Below are 25,810 nucleotides of genomic sequence, written 5' to 3'. Positions count from 1 at the left end.
TTACTGTGGTGACCTTGGTGTTTTAAGTCTCCTGTGACAGTGATCTGAGGATTGCGCTTGTGGCAGGGTCATATGAGGGACTAAGGCAGTTAGTAACAGTTTGGGAAGGTATGCAATAGGAGAAAGTTGAAGGTAAATGTGTAGTGGTTAAAGTAAGGTGATAACATGTACAAGGGGAGAGGGTGGCAGCAACCTGGAAGTAAGCCTTAAATAAAGAAGACTGAAGGAACTGGATAGTTTTAAGTATTTGGGTTCACATTTATCAGGAAATGGAAGAGTGGGGATAAACTGTGGAGTGAAACAAGTAAATGTTTTTGGGGATTAAAGTGTCATGAGAAATAGGCATCTGGGAACAGATGCAATGAGATGATTATATGTGGGAGTGCTTGTGCCTTTGACACTATATGGGACAGAGCTTTGGAATTTAAGAGAGGGCGAAAGGAGAAGTTTAAATAAGTTTAAGATGAATTGTATGAGAAGTATTGTGGAGGTTGGATAGAGGTTGGACAGAGTGAGAAATGAGGTGAGGTGGAGGTCAAGGGTGGACAGAGAGCTGGGAGACAGGGTTAATGAAAGATTATAGGGTTGGAAAGAATGAGTTAAGAAAGATTAACAAAGTGAAAGTGGAAAGCAGAGGTGGGTGGAGTGAACCAGAGGGGACAACCATGGATGAGATGGATGGATGGGACAAAAGGGGCTTTGAGCAAGAGGGGAATGTCTGTTGAGCAGGGAAGGGAGAGGGTAGGGGATAGGGATGAGTGGACAATGTATATGGATGATATTTGACACATCCCAAGGGGATTTTTCTGTCTTCTCTATTTTCTGAGTGAGAGGACGGTGAGGGAGAGTCACTATTAAGTGAAGCAGAATAGCTTTTGTTGTACTGTCTTGCTGCATTGATTCTGACCCAGTAAGCAGGTAGGTGGCAGGGATGACCCATAATCCAAGAGGAGCTAAGATGAAGAAGAAAAAAAAAAAAAAAAGTGGTGGTGGATGGGACTGGAATGTGTGGGAGTGGGCGCATCCCTGGACTGGCCATGGCCACCTCCCTTATAAGGAGGAAGAAGCCCTTGATATATTGACTGATTATTTTCCATACAAAATGTGAAAGGCATCAAGCTAATTTCAGAGCAACAGAGTTGGCTGGAGATGCTCCCAGTCACTTAAATACAAGTAGTCTACTTGTGGTTCATACATACATACATACATACATATACCAAGGCATTTTCCCCCTTACAAGGGAGGTTGCCAAAAAGGAAAAGGCATAATATCATTCCCACCCATTCCATCCCTGAATACACTCCACACCTCTCCACCCTCCCTCTCATCTTTGCACCTCCCGGATGACGGGTCATCCCTGCACCTTGTCCACTGCCCTGGGTCAGAAGCAGTGTCGCAAGACACAGCACATCCACAGCAAGGCTGCTTCATTAAATCGGCGACCCCCCCTCTCCATCCCCCCATGCATAAAATTCAGCTCATTATGCAAGTATGCATAATTATATACTGAACATTGTAATTTGTAAAGATGCTCAAAACTGAAACCAAATTATATCTCAGGAGTGATTATTAGTAAATCAGTTTATCACAAGCCATATTATCATCATGTGCACAGGTATTATTCTCAAGGACACAAACAATGATTAATAAGGGAGGTAGCTGGCCAAGGCAAGCACCTACCTGCCCCTCCCCCCCCCATCCCTCTCTTAGCTCCTCATGGATGAAGGGTCATCCCTGCCCACTGCCCAAGTCAGAAGCAATGCAGCAAGACACAGCACATCCACAACAGGGCAAGCACCTTTATTCACACAGCAAATGAAACAGTTGGTCCTGCTGTGGATGAGCAGTCTTTTTGAATTCTTACAAAATATGTATAGGATAATGTATATTCTGACTTCTAATTGATTATTTGCATGTTGACTTTTAACTGACCCACGGGGATACTTAATTTCTTGTGACATATTTCCTATTCATGATTTTGTTAGGTTCATGCTGGGACCAATAATGGGTACCTGCAAGTGGTACTCCTGTGGGCTTGATGTTAAAGAGGTATCATTTCCCAGCTGCCTGTCTTCAAAACCCACCAACCTCCTCACTTCTATCTTGAGGTGAAACTCAGAAGGTAATACTCTGTCTTTGGACTGGATTCAGGAACTCCCTCCATCAACTTCATATTTTCTCTATCTTTTCATTAAGTGGTGACTGTTCCCCTCCTACTACTGTGTCAAATAAAAAGTCCCACACTAATCCAACACAAACTGCTGACTTCCAGTATGAGATTGCAGGTTTTCAAAAATCGAAATCCAATTCAATAATTATTAGATTCATGCACTGAAACTTGAACAAAGCTGTTAAGGCAAAACCATACCAGGCTGACCCTCCCCACATCTTGTCTAACTACACATGCATGTAAAACTTATGGCCTGGTTTCCTACACTCCCTGGTCTTGGTTTTAGTCAAACGAGATCCCCGGTCTTTCACTGGGCCTTGAAAGATGTTATGTCATGTCTCATTGGATAGCAGCATTTGGTTCCTCTCACCACAGTCAGGAGAAAGAAAGTTATGAATCAGTTGTGCCCAGTTGTTGTTCCCCTTAGGACCATCTGGTTAGCTGTATGTGGCAGTTCACTTTGCAAGAAGATCCAAGCCTGGACAACGAAGTATGCAAAAGACCAAGGGAAGGTCCTGGAAGGTATTTGTACATAGTTCTGATGATGAGCTCCTGTCCTGATATATTCATTTTGTGGTTAAACATTATTTAGGAGTTTCCCTAGCACTGTTCTATCCTATTTAGTATTTGTAGGTGTTGGCCATCATTTTGATTATTCATCAGGCTCCTAAGTTCATTATTTTCAAGTATCCTGGTGTTGTTCAAAAGTGTAAACAAATTCCCTCAACAAAGAGCTAGACATAAATCTGACATGGCTAAAAAGTTTACTTCTGCCATGGTTAAACTAAACCAAATTTCAGGACTTTCTTTGCACACTTAAATCCTGACATTTTTCACTGACAAACTGTGCATACCTTGGCTGGCTACCTCCCTTATAGGGTGGGGTGGGAGGGTGGGGGTTTGAGACCATTGCTTGGGTCAAAGGTAATGCAGTGAGGCAGAGCTCTTTCCATAGCAGGGCCCACAAGTCAGATCTGGTTTACCCTCACTCATTCACACTCTCAAAAAGAAATCACAAGTAGATGATAACATCTCTTCATGATCTCCATCCACTAAATCTTTTGCACTCTCTTTTCCCAGCTCAACAAATACACCACACACATCCATGGGCCCTTTCACCATCCTATTCTTGATATTCCTCTTGAGCTCATTCCATCCACTTCTGCATTTCACTCTCTCTTTGCGAGTCATTCTCGTTCCTTCTTTCCATATGTCCAAACACCTCAACATCCTGTTCTACTTTACCTGATAGCTTTCTTCACACCACTATTCCTTGCTTCATCCCCAAATCTTTCATTCTGTTTATTCTCGAAACTCTTTTCGTATTTCTCAAACATTACAGCAATCATCAACAATAAGCCTAATCTTTCTCAAGCACACATATTTAGCAAAATCTAGGGGATTTTTTTTTACTTGCCAAAATTCATAGCAACTTTTAAAAATCTTAAATCAAATGATCGTATGTACAGGAATGGCTGTAGCTGTTGTCAATTATATGTTTGTCAGTTACATGTAAACCATGGGTCTCCTGCAGGAGAGACCTGGAGCTACAGATTGACTGACTGATCTACACACCTTCTCAGTCAACCCTATCAAACACCTTCTCCAAGTCCATGATCCCAAGGCCCCCCCCCCAAAACCCTAACATTTTTCTAAACATTTTTTATACATACATACATATGCCAAAGGCTTTTTCCCCCTTACATGGGGGGTAGCCAAAAAAGAAAAAGGCATAGAAAACACTCCCACCCATTTCATTTCCTATATATTCCACTCCCCTCCACCCTCCTCCCTTCCTCATATCTTGGCACCTCCTGGATGACGGATCATCCCTGCATCCTGTCCACTGCCCTGGGTCAGAAGCAGTGTCACAAGACACAGCACATCCACAGCAAGACCGCTTCATAAATTCCGTGACCCCCCCTCTCTGTCCCCCCATGCAGAAAAGGAGAAGACAGGGAGAAATCCCTTCAGGCTGCATCAAATTTTGTCTCATACATACTTCCTCACCCCCCAACCCCACCCATTCCCCCTCATGCATCACAGCATCATCTATACACAACCCCTCTCCATTCACCCCTATCTTCTGTCCTCTCCCATCCTTCCTCCACAGACATTCCTCTCTTTTGTAATGCCCCTTTCACCCCATCCATTCAATTCATCTTAGGACGCCCCCTCCCCTTATATTCACTCCTTCCACCTCTGCCTTCCACACTTCTTTCACTAATCTTTCTTCACTCATTCTTTCCATGTGTCCAAACCATCCTAATACTCTTTCATCAACCCTATCTCCCAACTCCCTTTCCACCCCTGTTCTCCTCCTCACCTCCTCATTTCTCACTCTATCTAGCCTGGTAACTCCTATCATACTTCTCGGCATTTCATCTCAAACACATTCAAACTCCTTCTCTCTTCCTCTCTCATGTTCCATGTTTCTGCCCCATACAGTGCTGTTGGCACAATCACTCCTTCATATAACCTCCTCTTAGCATCCATTCCCAGATGTCTATTTCTCATTACATTTTTTAATTCACCAAGACATTTACTCGCTTCTCTCAATCTACATTCTACCTCCACCCCCACTCCTCCCTTTCCTGCCACATTCGTACCCAAGTGTCTAAAACTATCCACTTCCTCCAGTCTTTCACCCTTAATGCTCATTTCCAGCCTGCTGTCACTCTCTCCTCTTGTATATCTCATCACCTTACTTTTGCCCACATTTATCTTCAGCTTCCTTCTTTCACACACCTTCTCAAACTCTGTCACTAACTTCCCCAATCCCTCCTCTGATCCTGCTACAAGCGCAGTGTCTTCAGCAAACAACAACTGGCTCACCTCCCACTTTTCTCCATTTTCTTTAACCATCTCGAACCCCTGACCCACAACCCTTGCATTCACCTCTCGCACCACCCCATCCATGTAAAGATTGAACAGCCAGGGCGACATAACACGTCCCTGATGAAGTCCCACCTTTACCTCAAACCATTCACTCTCTCCATTTCTAATCCTAACACAAGCTCTACTACTCTCATAAAAACTCTTGACTGCTCTTAACAGCTTTACTCCTATCCCATATACCTGCAGTACCTCCCATAGTGCCTTCCTGTCTACCCTGTCGTAAGCCTTTTCCAGATCCATAAAAGCCCAAAAAACATCCTTACCTTTTCCTAAAGCTTTCTCACATATTTGTCTTACCACAAAAATCTGATCTACACAACCCCTACCTGTCCTAAACCCACACTGTTCCTCACCAATTACTCCTTCTGTTCCTCTCCTAATCCTCTCAATCAAGACCTCCCATAAGCCTTCCCAACTACACTCAACAAGCTGATCCCTCTGAAACTACTACATTCACACTTGTCCCCCTTCCCCTTGTAAAGCGGAACTATACAAGCACTCCTCCAGTCCTCCGGCACTCTACCCTCTCTTAAACAAACATTAAATAACCTTTTTTATATAACTGTTTTATCACAAATACTTGACCAATTTTCCCTGTCTCCTTAATCCATACTTTTCTTCCTCAATTACTCCCTGTTTGAATACTTACCCAAAATACATGCCCATAAATCTTAACAATTACATTCAAGAGGTATTAATTTTACAACTTCTCTTACCTGCTGCATTCATCAGAGCCATGACCCGATGCTTTAGGCGATGAAGGTGGGGAGAGAGCCATCATTACGGAATCTTTCTTCTCTGCCAAATATTGTGTGACTCTTCCTTCTCGTCCAAACAACATGAGGAATGTGTCTATAAATTCTCTACTCTTCTCTTCCCACTTCGAAATCAAATCTTCTTTTCTCCCTTCAAATTCTTCAAACATTTCTTTCCCTTTCTTTTTTAAGTCATCTATTTTGTTCTGAAGGCGATATTTCTTCTCCTATTAAAAATTAATTACAAATTAGTATAGATGTTGGCATTGTTAATACTGACGATAAAAATTTCAGCCTGTAATCATACAATTATATGGTTCAATAATAAAGAATGATCCTTTCAACACAATCTACTCCTAACCCTCTAGGGCACTATTTAATTCTATCCTACATATTAACAATTATTTCCAAAGCTCCAGCCTTTCATCTATATTCTCCATGCTTCTTTAACAACCACTGTCAAATTCTGTTTTCCTTTTCTCCTCTTTCCTTCATTCACAAATTTTTAATAAAATTTAGATCTTCATACTATGTCATGCACATTAACAGTCACTTCTGAAGTTTCACCCTTTTCCCTGGTCTCATATTTTCCACAATTCTATATTCTCTTTAGTCATTCTCTTCTCCTTCCTTATTTCCACATCAAATATTTACACATTTTTCTTGAACCACCTTTTTCTTTCTACATATTTAAACAATGTAAGCAATTACTGCTCTTATATTGTACCTATAACTACATCAAGTGTCATTCTTCTGTGCAGGGAACAGATATTCCTCAACACATAATCACTCCAAAAGAAATAAACACAATCACTCCCAAGACTTTCTTAACTACAAGTAAACATTAAACAAACTTACATTGATATAACCAACATTAAGATCCTTGGCACTATATCCCCTCTGGAGGTTTCTCCGAACATAGAGGTCATAATCTTTTACAATTCTTGAAACTACATCACTTGTAGAAACACCTTCTGTACGTTCTGTTGCTACAAACATTCCTCTCTTTTTAAGGTGAGCATAAACATCTGAACCACTTCCAGTTGTGTATGGTAAGTCGTCATGTGCTACAAAATCAATCTGTGGATAAAACATCAAGTCAGTCATTAATTAAAAAATAAATAAAATAAAAATAAAATTAGAAAATAAAATAAAAGACAAATAACAAGCAACTTATCAACTTGACCTAATTCTATAATCAAGCATTCTCCTATATCATTCTTTTCCAGAGCATACCTAGCCCTCAAAATATACAAATTATACATTAAAAGTGAGAACTCCTATGCACACCAGTTATTTCTTGCCTGTTCCAGACTTGTGTCAACAGTGAATACACAACCTTTCCTGTCTGACTGAAATCCTAGGCCATGCATTCATGAGAAATCCATTGTGGCATAACAGCCATTTTACCCTCATGAATACATGGCAGGTTCAATTCCTACATACAAAAGGCAAAGGCATAAAATCCACTCCCACCTATTCCTTTGCCACATACTCCATTCCCGTCCAGCCAAAACAGTTATGTTGCAAACAGTTTACAAGGATCCACAAGCAAAATACAAGTTCATGAGTGGTTTGCACACTTTAGGAATGGTCAACTGTCACTTTAAAGCCAACCTCATTCAAAGCAATCATCACCCTCCCAAACTTATGAAAATATCAGGAAAATTCATGAACTCATCCTGGAGGACTGTCATAAAACAATTGATGAACCCATTTATATAAATGGTGTGTCCTATAGCTCTAGCAATGAATTCTGAATAAGGAATTGGGAATAAAAAGGAGTTGCAGTAAAATCAGTGCCTGGCTTGCTCATGGACAATCAAAAGTAGTCATGAATGAATGCACATCATAAACTGAAAGAACTGTTGGAAGTTGATCCAGACCTTTTTTCAAAGGTCATCGCTGGAGGAAAAAAGCTGGTGCTATGGCTACAAGTGGGTGGGGATGGGGGTGAGGGAGTACATGTGAGAAATAAATTGACACTTATCAACCCTTCCTATTCACGTGATCTTGCTCCCTGTGACTTTCTTTTTGTTCCCCTGAATGAATGAATGAATGAATGAATGAATAAAAAAATAAATAAATAAATAAATAAATACATACATACATATACCAAGGCTTTTTCCCCCTTACAAAGGAGGTAGCCAAAAAGGAAAAGGCATAAAAACACTCCCACCCATTTCATCCCTACATACACTCCCACCCTCCCTCTCATCTGAGCACCTCCTGGATGACGGGTCATCCCTGCACCCTGCCCACCGCCCTGGGTCAGAAGCAGTGTCACAAGACACAGCACATCCACAGCAAGGCCGCTTCATTTAATCGGCGACCCCCCCCTCTCCGTCCCCCCTTGCATATAAGGAGAGGACGGGGAGAAATCCCTTCGGGCTGCGTCAAAATTTACTCACACATACTACCCCACCCCCACCCCCCTGCCCATTCCTCCTCATGCAATCACAACATCATCCATATACAACCATTCTCCACTCACCTCTGTCTTCTGTCCTCTCCCTTCCTTCCTCAACAGACATTCCCCTCTTCCCCAAAGCCCCCTTCACCCCATCCATCCACCTCATCCTAGGACGTCCCCTCATGTTCACTCCCTCCACATCTGCCTTCCATACCTCTTTTACTAGTCTTTCTTCACTCATTCTTTCCATGTGTCCAAACCATCCTAATATTCTTTCATCAACCCTATCTCCCAAATCCTTTTTCACCCCTGTTCTCCTCCTCACCTCCTCATTTCTCACTCTATCCAGCCTAGTAACCCCCACCATACTTCTCAGACACCTCATCTCAAACACATTCAAACTCCTTCTCTCTTCTTCTCTTATGTTCCACGTTTCTGCCCCATACAGTGCTGTTGGCACAATCACTCCTTCATATAGTCTCCTCTTCGCATCCATTCCCAAATGTCTATTCCTCATTACACTCTTTAATCCACCAAGGCATTTACTCGCTTCTCTCAATCTACATTCTACCTCCACCTTCACTCCACCTTTTCCTGCTACACTTGCACCCAAGTATCTAAAACTATCCACTTCCTCCAGTTGCTCTCCCTTAATGTTCACTTCCAGTCTACTGCCACTTTCACCCCTTGTACATCTCATCACCTTACTTTTACCTACATTTATCTTTAGCTTTCTTCTATCACATACTCTCCCAAACTCTGCCACCAGCTTCCTCAATCCCTCCTCTGACCCTGCCACAAGCGCAGTGTCGTCCGCAAACAACAGCTGGCTCACCTCCCACTTTTCTCCATTTTCTTTAACCATCTCCAATCCCTGACCCACTACTCTAGCATTCACCTCTCGCACCACCCCATCCATGTATAAGTTGAACAGCCAGGGCGACATAACGCATCCTTGACGAAGTCCCACCTTTACTTCAAACCACTCACTCTCTCCATTTCTAATCCTGACACAAGCTCTACTACTCTCATAAAAACTCTTGACAGCTCCCAGAAGCTTTCCTCCTATCCCATAAATCTGCATAACCTCCCACAGTGCCTTTCTGTCTACCCTATCATAAGCCTTTTCCAGATCCATAAAAGCCCAAAAAACATCCTTCCCCTTTCCTATAGCTTTCTCACATATCTGTCTTACCACAAAGATCTGATCTACACAACCTCTACCTGTCCTAAATCCACACTGTTCCTCACCAATTACTCCTTCTGTTCCTCTCCTAATCCTCTCAATTAAGATCCTCCCATAAGCCTTCCCTATTACACTTAACAGGCTAATCCCTCTGAAACTACTACATTCACACTTGTCCCCTTTTCCCTTGTAAAGAGGAACTATACAGGCACTTCTCCAGTCCTCCGGTACTCTACCCTCTCTCCAGCAAACATTAAATAACCTCACCAACCATTCCACCATCACTGAACCTCCCTTTTTCAGACATTCTGCATGGCATCCATCCAGACCAGGTGCCTTACCTGCTTTCATCATCTTTACAACTGCCTTCACCTCATCCTTCCTTATTTCTCCTACATTCTCCTCACTCATCACTCTCATTTTCTTCGCATTTCCCACTGCAGCTATCTTTCCTTCCCTATCCTCCTTCACATTTAGCAACTCCCTAAAATATTCTGCCCATCTTCCCCTTACTGCCATCTCTTCCATTATCATCTCTCCATCTGTACCTTTTACCTTTTCTTCTCTACTTGATTCGCCTCCTCTTCCTCTCTTTATTTCTTTCCAAAACATCTTTTTATTACTTTCAAAATTTTCTGTCATACTCCTACCCCATTTCACATCTGCTCTCCTCTTTGCCTCCTTTACCTTTTGCTTTACTTCTCTTTTCTTTTCTTTGTACGTCTCATATGACTCCCCTGTCCTCTTTTGTAACCAATCTGTGAATGCTCGCTTCTTCTCTTCTACAACCTTCTTTGTTTCCTCATCCAACCATTCACTACCCTTTCTTCTATTTCCCCCTGTCCTTCTTGTTCCACACACCATCCTTGCACACTTTAAGACTCCCTCCTTGAACCATCCCCATTCCTCCTCCACACCCATCTCTGCTCCATCCTTTACTCCCTCCCACTCCTCCTTCAGCTTCTTTTCGTACTCCTTCTCCTTTTCCTTTTCATTCAAGGAGTTCACTCTAAGAACCTCCCTACCTTTTGTCCCTGTCCTCTTTCTCCATCTATCCTCCACTCTCAGCTTACCTTCCACCAAAAAATGATCTGATATTCCCCCACCCTCTCCCCTTAGCACATGTACATCCTTAACTCTTCCTATCATAATCCTATTTACCACTACATAATCCATTAGCGCTCTATCTACCACCCTACCCTCCACCACCCTCTCCCATGTGTACTTATGCTTGACTTTCTTCCGAAACACTGTATTTGCTATCATCAACTCTCTTTCTAGACACATTTCCACCATCAACTCTCCACTACGATTCTTTCCTGGAACTCCACACTTCCCAACCACTCCATCGATTGGACCATTTCCTACCCTAGCATTAAGGTCTCCCAGTACTATTACATTGACATTTCTTCCTAAACCCTCTATGCACTCATTTAAATCTATCCAAAAGGCCTCCCTTTCTTCCACGCTCTTTTCACTGCCAGGCCCATATGCACTTACAAAGACCCACATCTCCTTTCCCAGTTTCACCTTCATCCACATTATCCTTGAGGAAATAAATAAAAAAAATAAAAAATCTTCAAAAGGCATCACTTTGCATGGGTTCCAGAACTGTTTAGAACAATGGAAAATACACCTGGACCAGTGCACTGCTTCAAATGGAAAACTATGAATCTGATAAAAGTGTAAACATGTAAATATAACTAAAATAATAGTACAAAATTCCATTTTGGGGGGATATCCCCTCATGTGGGTGAATGTACTAGTATCTGTATAATTTCTTGTTCTGTTAACAAGTTTTTTACTTAATTTTTTTACCCTTTATTCATGCATGATTACTACCTTCTTTAGAGGCTGAGGGCTTGGTGGAACTATACAAGGAAATAAGAAATATAGGATTTCTACCTCAAAATTTGTAAACTAATCATTTAATCACAGTATCTACAACCAATTTTGCCAAATTCCACCCTTTTTAGTTCCACGGAAGTTACACTCATTTATAAATTTTTATCCCACCTTGGGCTATACAGTTTCTTAGCTGTGGGATAACTAAGCCAATATGTGGTTATGATGGACTCCAACCCTACAATTTCCTGAAGCATATCTCAAGATGAATAAAACTACCTGATTTTAACCAGAATAAAATATTCAAGTTATGCCATACTGAAAGTAATAAACACTGTAACTGTCTTCAACTATAAAGACTGATTGTAAACCGTGATCAGTTTTTTTTTATTTTTATTAAAAGCTTTTTATTGAACTAAAAAAATATTCTACTGAGGATGATACTGAAAAGAGCTGCTTTAGGAAGGGTATATGCTACAGAACAATTAAATCTTATACTAACCTTATGATACTCTAAAAAGCTGTCATCTAAACTCCAAGGAGCATCCCGGACTACTTCGTCAACATAGCGACAATGCCGCAACGCTTCATACCGTTCGTCCTCTGTCATTACTGTCCGCCCCTTTTTACTATGTGTTAAAGCATCACTGCAAACTAAGAAATTCATCACAGATAAATATGATTTTATTAGAACATTTATCAATAGAGTAAGTCAAGCACCAGCACAAATAAATCCAACCATACATCAAATAGCAATGCTGTAGATTACAAAGATGAGGAGTCTGAGAAACCATTTGGTGCATCATTAATCTAGTTGAAAAAATATATGTGTACATTATGTGTATGTGTGCATGCACCTCATTGTGGTATACAAAAAGGAGAATGCTCATTGAGTCCCATCTCCTACTCTCCAATTTATCACATATAGCCTCAAATTCGTGTACAGTTCCAACTTGATTTCTAATTATCATATTTAGAATTGAATTCATGGATTATTCCAGCCCAAGTTTTATCACTTTCTATCCTACTCCAGGGGATTCCCAAGGAAATCCACTTCATTTCCCTTTTTTTTGTGTTGTTTTCTAATTGCATGATGGAAAAAAACATATATTGCATAAAATGACAAATACCTGAATTAAAATTAGGTCATGAGAACAAACTAAGGAAGACCACAAGGATGTTATTAGACCAATCTTACTCCAATCACCTCTTCCTTTACACTGGGGACCCAGCACTACACATAGCAGCTCAACAACTCTGCCATCCAGTGTCTGTTCACTGAACCACACAAAATCTAATATGGTTGCCCTCAGACAAATGTCAACAAACACTCCAACAGATGTGATGAGTTTTTCATATATATATATATATATATATATATATATATATATATATATATATAATATATATATATATATATATATATATATGGAAAACTGTATGTGTATTTACCTAGTTGTATTTACCTAATTGTATTTTACAGGAAGGGGAGCTATGCTCATGGTGTACTGTCTTTGTATCTCACATTGTCTAGTTTGCTTTTTGTAAGTCTATGAAAGCACAATCAGGCCATCCATCCCTTTCTTGTACAGAAAAAAGGTAAAATGTGCAGATGGAAAGATGATAATGGAAGAGATAGTAAGAGGAAGGTGGGCAGAGTATTTTAGGGAGTTGCTAAATATGAGGGAGGATAGGGAGGGAAAGGTAGTTGCAGTGGGAAGTCCTAAGGAAATGACAGTGATGAGAGAGGAAAATGGAGAAGAAATAAGGAAAGATGAGGTGAGGGCAGTTGTTAAGATGATGAGAGCAGGTAAGGCACCTGGGATGGATGGTTGTCCTGCAGACAAAAAGAGGGGTACAGTGGTGGTGGAATGGCTGGTGAGGTTGTTTAATGTTTGTTTAAAACAGGGTAGAGTGCCAAAGGACTGGAGGAGTGCCTGTATAGTTCCACTTTACAAGGGAAAGGGGGACAAGTTTGTTGAGTGTAGTTGGGAAAGCTTATGGGGGGTTTTGATTGAGAGAATTAGGAGAGGAACAGAGGGAGTAATTGATGAGGAACAGTGTGGGTTTAGTACAGGTAGGGGTTGTATAGATCAGATTTTTGTGATAAGGCAGATATGTAAGAAAACTCTGGTAAAAGGTAAGGGTGTTTTAAAGGCCTTTATGGGTTTGGAAAAGCCTTATGACAGGGTAGACAGAAAGGCACTGTGGGAGGTATTACTGATATATGGGATAGAAGGAAAGCTGTTACAAGCAGTCAAGAGTTTTTACAAGAGTAGTACAGCCTGTGCTAGAATCAGAAATGGAGAGAATGAGTGATTTTAAGTAAAGGTGGGACTTCGCCAGGGACATGTTATGTCACCTTGGCTGTTGAATTTATGCATGGGTGGTGTGGTGCAAGAGGTAAATGCAAGGGTAATGGGTCGAGGATTGGAAATGGTTAAAGAATGGAGAAAAGTGGGAGATAAGCCAGTTGTTTGCTGATGACATTGTGCTTGTGGCAGGATCAGAGGAGGGGTTACGGAAGTGACAGAGTTAGGGAAGGTGTGCAAAAGTAGAAGTTGATAATAAATGTGGGTAAATGTAAGGTGATGAGATGTACAAGGGGAGAATGTGGCAGCAAACTGGTAGTGAGTATTAAGGAAGAGAGACTGGAGGAAGTGGATAGTTTTAGATATTTGGGTGTGAATGTGGCGGGAAAGGGAGTGGAGATGGAGGTAGAATGTAGATTGAGAGAAGCAAGTGAATGCCTTGGGGGATTAAAAAGTGTAAGGAGAAATAGACATTCGGGAATGAAGGCTAAGAGGAGATAGTATGGAGTGATTGTACCGAGAACTGTATGGGGCAGAAACATGGAACATAAGTGAGGAAGAGAGAAGTTTGAATGTATTTACCTAGTTGTATTATATGGCAAGAGAGCTATGCTCATAGTAACCTGTCTTTGTATCTTTCAACATCTGGTCTGTTCTTAGATTCTTGTATAGTTTTTGCACACACTGTTGCTTCATCCATTTTGTTCCAGATATCTACCACTCTGTGTGGGAAACTATTCTTTTTCATATCTCTTCTATAACTATCCTTTTTTAGTTTCTTTTTGAGATGAGGTGCCTGAGAAGTATGATTGAAGTTACTAGGCTGGATAGAGTGAGAAATGGGGAGATGAAGAGAATGGGGGTGGAAAGGGAGTTGGGAGATAGGGTTGATGAAAGAGTATTGGGATGGTTTGGACACATGAAAAGAATGAGTGAAGAAAAATTAGTAAAAGAGGTGTGGAAGGCAGAGGTGGAAGGAGTGAACATGAAGGGGCAACCAAGGATGAGATGGATGGATGGGGTAAAGGGGGCATTGGGAAAGAGGGGAATATTTCTTGAGGAAGGATGGGAGAAGAGAGAAGATAGGGGTGAATGGAGAAGGGTTGTGTATGGATGATGCTGTGATGCATGGGAGTGGGTGGGGAATGGGGGGTGAGGGAGTATGTGTGAAAAATAAATTGACATGACCCGAGGGGATTGCTCCCCATTTTCTCTTTTTCCGCACGAGGGAACAGAGAGGGGGGTCACCGATTAAATGAAGCGGCCTTGCAATGGATGTGCTGTCTTGTGACACTGCTTCTGACCCAGGCCAGTGGGCAAGATGCAAGGATGACCTGTCATCCAGGAGCTAAGATAAGAGGGAGGGAGGGGTGTGAATGGGAGTAGAGTATGTGGGGATGGAATGGGTGGGAATGGATTTTATGCCTTTGTTTTATGGCTACCTCCCTTGCAAGGGCAAAAAAGCTACTGGTATATGTATACTATTATCATCATTATTATCATTACTATTATTCTATTATTTCTGTTACTATTATTCTTATAACTTGTTATTAATATTATTATCATCACCGTTTTGTTTTTACTCTTATTATACCATTATAATTCATATTATTGTTATCATTATTATTATTATTTACCATTAATGTTATTACTATTACCATCGTTATTAGCAATAATAGTACTATCATTATTATTATTATCGTCAATTTCTTCATATTGCTTTCATTATTATTAACAATGTTTTAATATAGGGCAATGGGACAGGATTCATCAAAGTTTGATCAAGTGTTGGAATTGTGTTTTTTTTTTTTTTTTTATGCAGAACTCACTGCAGCATTATAAGGCACAAGTGGGCACACGACGATGCTGGTGTTGGTGTCTTGATTACATATATTTTTTTGTAATTGTACACGAGTTACCCCGAGATTCTGTGAACTGGTTGGATCACGTTTTCTGTTTATTATTACTCAGAGTAAAAGAGAACAAGTAATAAAGCAGTGACTTTATATTTTATAATGAAAGTAGTGTGATGCATCATACATATGGCAGCTGATGCTGTGCACGAGAATTTGACTTGTATTGAAGTGGTTAAGAAAACAGACCAAGTTGGAACCATACATGAATTTGAAGCTGGGTACGATAAATTGAAGAGTAAAAGATGTGACCCCATGAACATTGCTCCTTTACTGTATACATTAGGTAAATACATTGTCTATATCTCCTGCATGCATTCACGGATTCTTCAAATTATGGAAATCCGTTTCCCATAACCTCAACAATTTATACAATATAACTATACTTCTTTATATCACTATAGTTGTTTATAGTTCTTCAGACTTCAAGTGTTTACCTCCATCTTATCTATATGGAGCTTGACTCACTCCATCAAAACAGATTTCAAACAAAATTATCAGTTTCTTACATTACATATTTCATTCATATTCATTTATCAAACCTTCAAGCTCACTCCATCAAAACAGATTTCATACAAAATTATCAGTTTCTTACATTACATATTTCATTCATATTCATTTATCAAACCTTACCTCCTACAATCAAATATACGTTAGGGAAAACATTTTTGGCTTGCATCAACTGTCTTGCATGACCTTGATGAAACAAATCGTAAATTCCATCTGCATATACACGTACAAGTCTTGGTGCTAATCCAGCTTTTGCAGTTTCATATTTAATTCTCAAGTTATAATCACAGGCCTCTCTTTCAGCTATAGCTTCTGAATCATCACTAAAGCAAGCTGGTTTGAAGACAGTCTGTAAAAAGAAAAAACAGAGAGAGAGATTAAGTACATTTATAAGGGTATTACAGCATCATTACTGTCGAAGTTCCTGAATGTTAAATTCACTATAAATTCATCAACTCTCAGGAAACGTGCAGGTACTCACACACGTGGTAAATGTCCAATTCCAAAATATATTCATTCATTTCATATCAAATTAGGACCTTTCCATGATGTGAACATAAGAATTATACTGTGTTGTGATGATCTTTGAAACTATAGACAAGAATAAAATATTCCATCCCATATTAATCAAGTCAAAGTAAATAAAAAATTCAGTCTACTGTGTAAATTCTTGATTTCATTTTATCAAGGTAGATATAAATATCAATGAGGGGGTAAACCAGTTTCTGATGTCAGGCTCTACTGTGTAAGTGCTGTTGTCTTGTTGTGTTGCCTCAGACCCAAGCAGTGTAGTGGGGGCCAGGATTGGTCCTTCATTAATAAAGTGCCGAGATGAGAGAGGCAATGAATTGGTTATTGGACAAGTATGAAATGGGTGTAAGCTGGTTATATGCTTTGATTTTTCTATCCCCTTACACTTATTCTTTCCATGTGTCCAAACCCCCCCCAACACTCTTTCATCAACCCCATATCGAAACTCCCCTTCCACCCGACTCTCCTCTTCACCTTGCCTCTCACTCTTTCCAGCCTAGTAACCCCTACCATACTTCTCAGGCACCTCATTTCAAACACATTCAAACTCCTCTCTTCCTCTCTCATGCTCCATGCCTCTGCCCCACACAATGCTGTTGGCGCAACCACTCCTTCATACAATCTCCTCTTAGCATCCATTCCCAAAAGTCCACTTCTCGTTCCCTCAATCTACATTATACCTCCACCTCCACTCCTCCTTTTCCCACCACATTTGCACGCAAGCATCTAAAACCAACACTTCCTCCAATCTCCCTCCCTTAATACTCGCTTCCAGTCTGATGCCACTTTCTCCCCTTGTACATCTCATCACCTTACTTTTACTCACATTTATCTTCAACTTCCTTCCCCCACATACCTTCCCAAACTCTGTCACCAACCTCCCAAATCTCTCCCCTTATCCTGCCATAAGTGCAGCAACATCAGCAAACAACAACTGGCCCATCTCCCACCCCTCTCCACCTTCTTCAACCAACCTCTAACCCTTGCTTTCACTTCTCACACCACCCCATCCATGTATAAATTGGACAGCCAAGGTGACATAACACATCCCTGGTGAAGTCCCACCCCCAACCCCAAACCACTCACTCTTCCCACTTCCGACTCCAACACAAGCTCCACCACTCTCGCAAAAACTCTTGACCACTTCCAAAAGCCCTCCTCCCATCGCACACATCTGCAACACCTCCCACAATGCCCCTGTCCACCCTGTCACAAGCCTTCTCCATATCCATAAAGGCACAAAAAAACACCCTTAGCTTTTCCTAGAGCTCTTTCACATATCTGTCTCACCACAAAAACCCGATCCACGCAAGCCCCACTTGTCCCAAACCCACACTGCTTCTCACCAACCACTCCCTCCACTTCTCCCCCAATCAAGACCCTCCCATACGCCTTCCCAACCACACTCAACAAACTGATCCCTCCAAAACCACCAAACCCACACTTGCCTCCTCCTCCCTTGCAAAGTGGAACTATACAGGCACTCCTCCAGTCCTCTGGCACTCTACCCTCTCTTAAACAAACATTAAATAAACTCACCAGCCAGTCCACCATCAATGTACTTCCTTTTTTTAGACATTCTGCATGATACCCATCCAACCCAGGTGCCTTACCTGATTTCATCTTCTTAACAACTGCCTTCACTTCATCTTTCCTTATTTCTCCTCCATTTTCCTCATTTATCACTCATTTTCTTAGCACTTCCCACCGCAACTACCTTTCCCTCCCTATCCTTCACATTTAGCAACTCCCTAAAATACTTTGCCTATCTTCCTCTTACTGCTGTCTCTTCCATTATCATCTCTCCATCTGCACCTTTTACCTTTTCTTCTCTATTTGATTCACCTCTTCTCTTAATTTCTTTCCAAAACATTTTTTTTTTTTTTTTTTTCCGGTCATAATCTTACCTTATTTCACATCTGCTCTCCTCTTTGCCTCCTTTATCTTGTCTTACTTCTCTTTTCTTTGTATCTCTCACTTGATTCTCTCATCCTATTTTGTAACCAATCTATGAATGCTCGCTTCTCTTCTACAACCTTCTTAACTTCCTCATCCCACAACTCACTACCCTTCCTTCTATTTCCTCCCATCCTCCTTGTCCCACACACCATCTTTGGACACCTTGTGACTCCCTCCTTGAACCATCCTCATTCCTCCTCCACTCCTAGTTCTACTCTATCTTTCACTCACTCCCACTCCTCTCTCAACTTCTTGTACTCCTTCTCTTTTTCTTTATCATTTAAGCACCTCCCTACCTTCTGTCCTTTTCCTCTTTCTCCCTCTATCCTCCACTCTCAATTTACCTTCCACAAAAAAAATGATCTGATATTCCCCACTCTCTTCCCTTTGAACATGTACATCCTTGACTTTTCCTACTATTCTCCTGGTTACCACTATATAGTCCATTAATGCTTTACCACCCTTCCATCCACCACCCTCTCCCATGTGTACTTATACTTGACTTTCTTCTTAAACAATATATTTGCTATCATCAACTCTCTAGACACATCTCTACCATCAACTCTCCACTATGATTTTTCCTGGAACTCCACACTTCCCAACCATTCTATCTACTGGTTCACTTCCTACCCTAGTATTAAGGTCTCCCAATACCACTACATTGACATTTCTCCCTAAACCCTCTATGCACTCATTTAAATCTATCCAAAAAGCCTCTCTTTTCTCTACACTCTTCTCATTACCAGGCCCATATGCACTTCCAAAAACCCACACCTCCTTTCCCAGTTTCATCTTCATCCACATTAACCACTTCCATACGGTGACGCCTACGTAGGCGGCATGAGGAGCAAGTGGGTACTCGATGTTGCCGACATCGCCAGTTTCATCTTCATCCACATTAACCACTTCCATACGGTGACGCCTACATAGGCGGCATGAGGAGCAAGTGGGTACTCGATGTTGCCGACATCGCCATCTTGATTATATCTATTGTAGTCGTACCTACATAATTTTCATTCTCTCTAAACTGGCTTCATCAGTTTTCTATGGTTATCAAAATACACGGGTGAAAGAGAACGAATGATTGAGCACTGACTTTATTTCTTATAATGCGATTATTATGACGCAACATCGCACGTCGGGCAGCTAATGCTGCCAGACGTGCGATGTGCCTATCTTCCTCTTACTGCTGTCTCTTCCATTATCATCTCTCCATCTGCACCTTTTACCTTTTCTTCTCTATTTGATTCACCTCTTCTCTTAATTTCTTTCCAAAACATCTTTTTTTTTTTTTTTCAAAAAATTTCGGTCATAATCTGCTCTCCTCTTTGCCTCCTTTATCTTATGTCTTACTTCTCTTTTCTTTGTATCTCTCACTTGATTCTCTCATCCTATTTTGTAACCAATCTATGAATGCTCGCTTCTCTTCTACAACCTTCTTAACTTCCTCATCCCACAACTCACTACCCTTCCTTCTATTTCCTCCCATCCTCCTTGTCCCACACACCATCTTTGGACACCTTGTGACTCCCTCCTTGAACCATCCTCATTCCTTCTCCACTCCTAGTTCTACTCTATCTTTCACTCACTCCCACTCCTCTCTCAACTTCTTGTACTCCTTCTCTTTTTCTTTATCATTTAAGCACCTCCCTACCTTCTGTCCTTTTCCTCTTTCTCCCTCTATCCTCCACTCTCAATTTACCTTCCACAAAAAAAATGATCTGATATTCCCCACTCTCTCCCCTTTGAACATGTACATCCTTGACTTTTCCTACTATTCTCCTGGTTACCATTATATAGTCCATTAATGCTTTACCACCCTTCCATCCACCACCCTCTCCCATGTGTACTTATACTTGACTTTCTTCTTAAACAATATATTTGCTATCATCAACTCTCTAGACACATCTCTACCATCAACTCTCCACTATGATTTTTCCTGGAACTCCACACTTCCCAACCACTCTATCTACTGGTTCACTTCCTACCCTAGTATTAAGGTCTCCCAATACCACTACATTGACATTTCTCCCTAAACCCTCTATGCACTCATTTAAATCTATCCAAAAAGCCTCTCTTTTCTCTACACTCTTCTCATTACCAGGCCCATATGCACTTCCAAAAACCCACACCTCCTTTCCCAGTTTCATCTTCATCCACATTAACCACTTCCATACGGTGACGCCTACGTAGGCGGCATGAGGAGCAAGTGGGTACTCGATGTTGCCGACATCGCCAGTTTCATCTTCATCCACATTAACCACTTCCATACGGTGACGCCTACATAGGCGGCATGAGGAGCAAGTGGGTACTCGATGTTGCCGACATCGCCATCTTGATTATATCTATTGTAGTCGTACCTACATAATTTTCATTCTCTCTAAACTGGCTTCATCAGTTTTCTATGGTTATCAAAATACACGGGTGAAAGAGAACGAATGATTGAGCACTGACTTTATTTCTTATAATGCGATTATTATGACGCAACATCGAACGTCGGGCAGCTAATGCTGCCAGACGTGCGATGTGCCTATCTTCCTCTTACTGCTGTCTCTTCCATTATCATCTCTCCATCTGCACCTTTTACCTTTTCTTCTCTATTTGATTCACCTCTCTTAATTTCTTTCCAAAACATATATATTTTTTTTTTTTTTTCAAAAAATTTCGGTCATAATCTTACCTTATTTCACATCTGCTCTCCTCTTTGCCTCCTTTATCTTATGTCTTACTTCTCTTTTCTTTGTATCTCTCACTTGATTCTCTCATCCTATTTTGTAGCCAATCTCTGAATGCTCGCTTCTCTTCTACAACCTTCTTAACTTCCTCATCCCACAACTCACTCCCCTTCCTTCTATTTCCTCCCATCCTCCTTGTCCCACACACCATCTTTGGACACCTTGTGACTCCCTCCTTGAACCATCCTCATTCCTCCTCCACTCCTAGTTCTACTCTATCTTTCACTCACTCCCACTCCTCTCTCAACTTCTTGTACTCCTTCTCTTTTTCTTTATCATTTAAGCACCTCCCTACCTTCTGTCCTTTTCCTCTTTCTCCCTCTATCCTCCACTCTCAATTTACCTTCCACAAAAAAAAAAAAAATCTGATATTCCCCACTCTCCCCTTTGAACATGTACATCCTTAACTCTTCCTACTATTCTCCTGGTTTACACTATAGTCCATTAATGCTCTACCACCCTTCCATCCACCATCCTCTCCCATGTGTACTTATGTTTGACTTTCTTCCTAAACATTATGTTTGCTATCATCAACTCTCTAGACACATCACCATCAACTCTCCACTATCCCTTTATCCTGGTACTCCACACTTCCCAACCAATCCATCTACTGGTTCACTTCCTACCCTTGCATTAAGATCTCCCAATACCACTACATTGACATTTCTCCCTAATCCCTCTATCAACTCATTTAAATCTATCCAAAAAGCCTCTCTTTTCTCTACACTCTTCTCATTACCAGGCCCATATGCACTTCCAAAAACCCACACCTCCTTTCCCAGTTTCATCTTCATCCACATTAACCACTTCCATACGGTGACGCCTACGTAGGCGGCATGAGGAGCAAGTGGGTACTCGATGTTGCCAACATCGCCAGTTTCACCTTCATCCACATTAACCACTTCCATACGGTGACGCCTACATAGGCGGCATGAGGAGCAAGTGGGTACTCGATGTTGCCGACATCGCCATCTTGATTATATCTATTGTAGTCGTACCTACATAATTTTCATTCTCTCTAAACTGGCTTCATCAGTTTTCTATGGTTATCAAAATACACGGGTGAAAGAGAACGAATGATTGAGCACTGACTTTATTTCTTATAATGCGATTATTATGACGCAACATCGCACGTCGGGCAGCTAATGCTGCCAGACGTGCGATGTGCCTATCTTCCTCTTACTGCTGTCTCTTCCATTATCATCTCTCCATCTGCACCTTTTACCTTTTCTTCTCTATTTGATTCACCTCTTCTCTTAATTTCTTTCCAAAACATCTTTTTTTTTTTTTCAAACAATTTCGGTCATAATCTTACCTTATTTCACATCTGCTCTCCTCTTTGCCTCCTTTATCTTATGTCTTACTTCTCTTTTCTTTGTATCTCTCACTTGATTCTCTCATCCTATTTTGTAACCAATCTATGAATGCTCGCTTCTCTTCTACAACCTTCTTAACTTCCTCATCCCACAACTCACTACCCTTCCTTCTATTTCCTCCCATCCTCCTTGTCCCACACACCATCTTTGGACACCTTGTGACTCCCTCCTTGAACCATCCTCATTCCTCCTCCACTCCTAGTTCTACTCTATCTTTCAATCACTCCCACTCCTCTCTCAACTTCTTGTACTCCTTCTCTTTTTCTTTATCATTTAAGCACCTCCCTACCTTCTGTCCTTTTCCTCTTTCTCCCTCTATCCTCCACTCTCAATTTACCTTCCACAAATTTTTTTTATCTGATATTCCCCACTCTCCCCTTTGAACATGTACATCCTTAACTCTTCCTACTATTCTCCTAATTTCCACTATAGTCCATTAATGCTCTACCACCCTTCCATCCACCATCCTCTCCCATGTGTACTTATACTTGACTTTCTTCTTAAACAATATATTTGCTATCATCAACTCTCTAGACACATCTCTACCATCAACTCTCCACTATGATTTTTCCTGGAACTCCACACTTCCCAACCACTCTATCTACTGGTTCACTTCCTACCCTAGTATTAAGGTCTCCCAATACCACTACATTGACATTTCTCCCTAAACCCTCTATGCACTCATTTAAATCTATCCAAAAAGCCTCTCTTTTCTCTACACTCTTCTCATTACCAGGCCCATATGCACTTCCAAAAACCCACATGCCCCTTCCAAGTTTCATCTTCATCCACATTAACCTTGAAGAAATCTTCCACTCCACATGTTTACCTATCTGTCCACTTACTAGTATGGCCATCTTTTCTCTCCCTTATCCTCTCTTCACTCCTAAGATCCTCCCAACTACACTCCCAAATTCAAACTCGCCCCTCCCTTTCAACTTCCTTTAACTCAGTGCCAACACATCCATCTTTCTTCTCACAAACATACTGCCTATCTCTTCCCTATTACTGTCATCTGTACCACATCCACATACATCAAAAGATCCAAACCTTCGGGTACTGGTTAGAAAATTCATCCCAGAACCTCTTATGCCTTTACTTTTTTTTAGGAATGTTTATTTTGGGGCTACAAGGAGAAGGATGCCTAGTCCTATCCACATCCAGTTTTTGTCTCCTTATACAACTCAAGTGGAAATAGTAGTATTCTTTTCCCCCCACCACAGGGTTTGGTGAAATGAGAAAATGAATATTCAGAGAAATAGTACAGGACAGTAACAAGAGTGGGGAGAGAGCATAACGCAGTATAATAAAGTATCATCATTTCTCTATGAATAGAGATTTCCTTTACTACAGACAAAATTATGAGTAGCTCTGGTACGTACAAGTGCCCCATATAGACCCTAAAAGTATCTGCTGCATGCTACTTAGCAGCTTTTAACCCCATAATAACATGCAGCCAATAGCCCAGATGGTGTATTTACCTAGTTGTATTTACCTAGTTGTATTTTACGGGAAGGGCAGCTATGCTGATGGGGTCCCGTCTTCATATCTCATTTTATCTAAACTATTTTTAAATTCATGTATTGTTTTTGCACACACCACTTTCTCATCTAATTTGTTCCAACTGTCTATTACTCTGTGAGGAAACCTGTTCTTTTTCAAATCTCTTCTATAGCTGTCTTTTTATATTTTCTTTCCGTGTCCTCTTGTATTTCTGTCATCCCATTTTATCAGATTCTCTCTATCAGTAATTTCTATGCCTTTCATGATTCTGTAAATAGCTATCAAATCTCCTCTCTCTCTTCTTTGCTCTAGTGTCTGTAGTTCAAGTTTTTCTAGTCTCTCTTCATATGATAGTTTTGAGAGTGTTGGTGCCAATTTTGTAATTGCTCTTTGTATTCTTTCAAGATTTTTTATACATTTTTTTGTACTTGGTGACCATATCGTTGCTGCATATTCCAATCTTGGTCTTATCAGGGTGATTAGGATTTTCTTCACCATTTCTTCATCCAGGTATGTAAATGCAATTTTGATTGTTCTTATTAAATTATAAGTTTCTCCAAAAATCTTATCTATATGTTTCTCAGGTGACATACTATTCATAACAATGACTCCCAGGTCCTTTTCAGTTTCTACTTTTTTTATTCCTTCTTCTCCCAATTTATATGCTCCTGTTATTCTGTTTTTGCTTTTTCCAAATTCCATTATACTACACTTTTTTGTATTGAACTCCATCTCCCACTTCCTACTCCATTCCTGTACTTTATTTAGATCTCTCTGTAGTGATTCACAATCTTCTTCAGTTTTCACTCTTTTCAGTAGTTTTGCATCATCTGCAAAGAAGCTCATATAGCTTTCAATTCCTTCATCCATATTATTAATATATATAGCAAACATTATTGGGGCCAGAACTGTTCCCTGCGGAACACCGCTTATTACTTCATCCCATTTTGAGTGCTGGTTTCTTATCACTACTCTCATTTTTCTTTCTTGCAAAAAGTTTTCCATCCAATTTAGTAGTTTGCCCTGTATTCCTCCTTCAGTTTCTAATTTCTTAAGCAACTTCTTATGTGGTACTTTGTCAAAAGCTTTCTTTAGATCTAAAAATGCACAGTCCGCCCATCCATCTCTTTCTTGTATTATATCTATTAGCCTTGAATAGAAACATATTAAATTGGTGACGCATGATCGTCCTTGTCTGAATCCAAATTGCCTTGGATTTAACACTGTTTTTTTTCTAAATATTTTACCCATCTACTTTTGATAATTCTTTCACAAATTTTTGCTATTGTACTTGTTAGAGAGACTGGTCTATAGTTGGTAGGTTCTTCTTTATTTCCTCCTTTATATATAGGTACTATATTTGCTTTTTTCCAATCTTCTGGAACTTTTCCTTCTTTCAAGGAACTGTTTAGTATGCTATGTATTTTGTCTGCCAGTTCATTCCTGCATTCTTTCAGTACCCAGTTTGCTATTTCATCTGGTCCATGCGATTCTCTGACATCAAGATTACTCAAGTTTGTTAATACTTCATTCTTTGTTACTTCTATTTCTTCCATAGGGGGTACTTTCTCTTTCCATTCGTTCTCTTCAGGTTGTATGTTCTCCCTTGTAAACACTGATTTAAAATGTTTGTTCATAATTTCCGCCATTTCCATTTCCTCAGTGTATTCAACTCCCTCTTGTCTTAATTTCTCCAAGTCTTGT

General features: G+C 40.6%; 1 protein-coding gene across 4 annotated transcripts in view; it reads right to left on the bottom strand.

Moving 5' to 3' along the window:
- Positions 1-25,810, bottom strand: part of LOC143029265 (choline-phosphate cytidylyltransferase A-like) — an 81,904-nt gene that overhangs the window by 31,916 nt on the left and 24,178 nt on the right. For all 4 annotated transcript variants that reach the window (XM_076191976.1, XM_076191975.1, XM_076191977.1 and 1 more), the window contains exons 2-5: positions 16,126-16,351; positions 11,770-11,921; positions 6,682-6,903; positions 5,785-6,050 (exon numbers count right to left, since the gene is read on the bottom strand). In XM_076191976.1, coding sequence (XP_076048091.1) covers positions 5,785-6,050; positions 6,682-6,903; positions 11,770-11,921; positions 16,126-16,351 — 866 coding nt within the window. The remainder of the gene's footprint in view (positions 1-5,784; positions 6,051-6,681; positions 6,904-11,769; positions 11,922-16,125; positions 16,352-25,810) is intronic.

The sequence above is a fragment of the Oratosquilla oratoria genome, chromosome 10 (genome assembly GCF_046742065.1).
Source record: "Oratosquilla oratoria isolate Oo_2021 chromosome 10, ASM4674206v1, whole genome shotgun sequence".
In the NCBI taxonomy this organism is placed as follows: Eukaryota; Metazoa; Arthropoda; class Malacostraca; order Stomatopoda; family Squillidae; genus Oratosquilla; species Oratosquilla oratoria.
The sequence above is the reverse complement of the archived record's forward strand: the minus strand, read 5'-3'. Positions and strand labels throughout refer to the sequence as shown.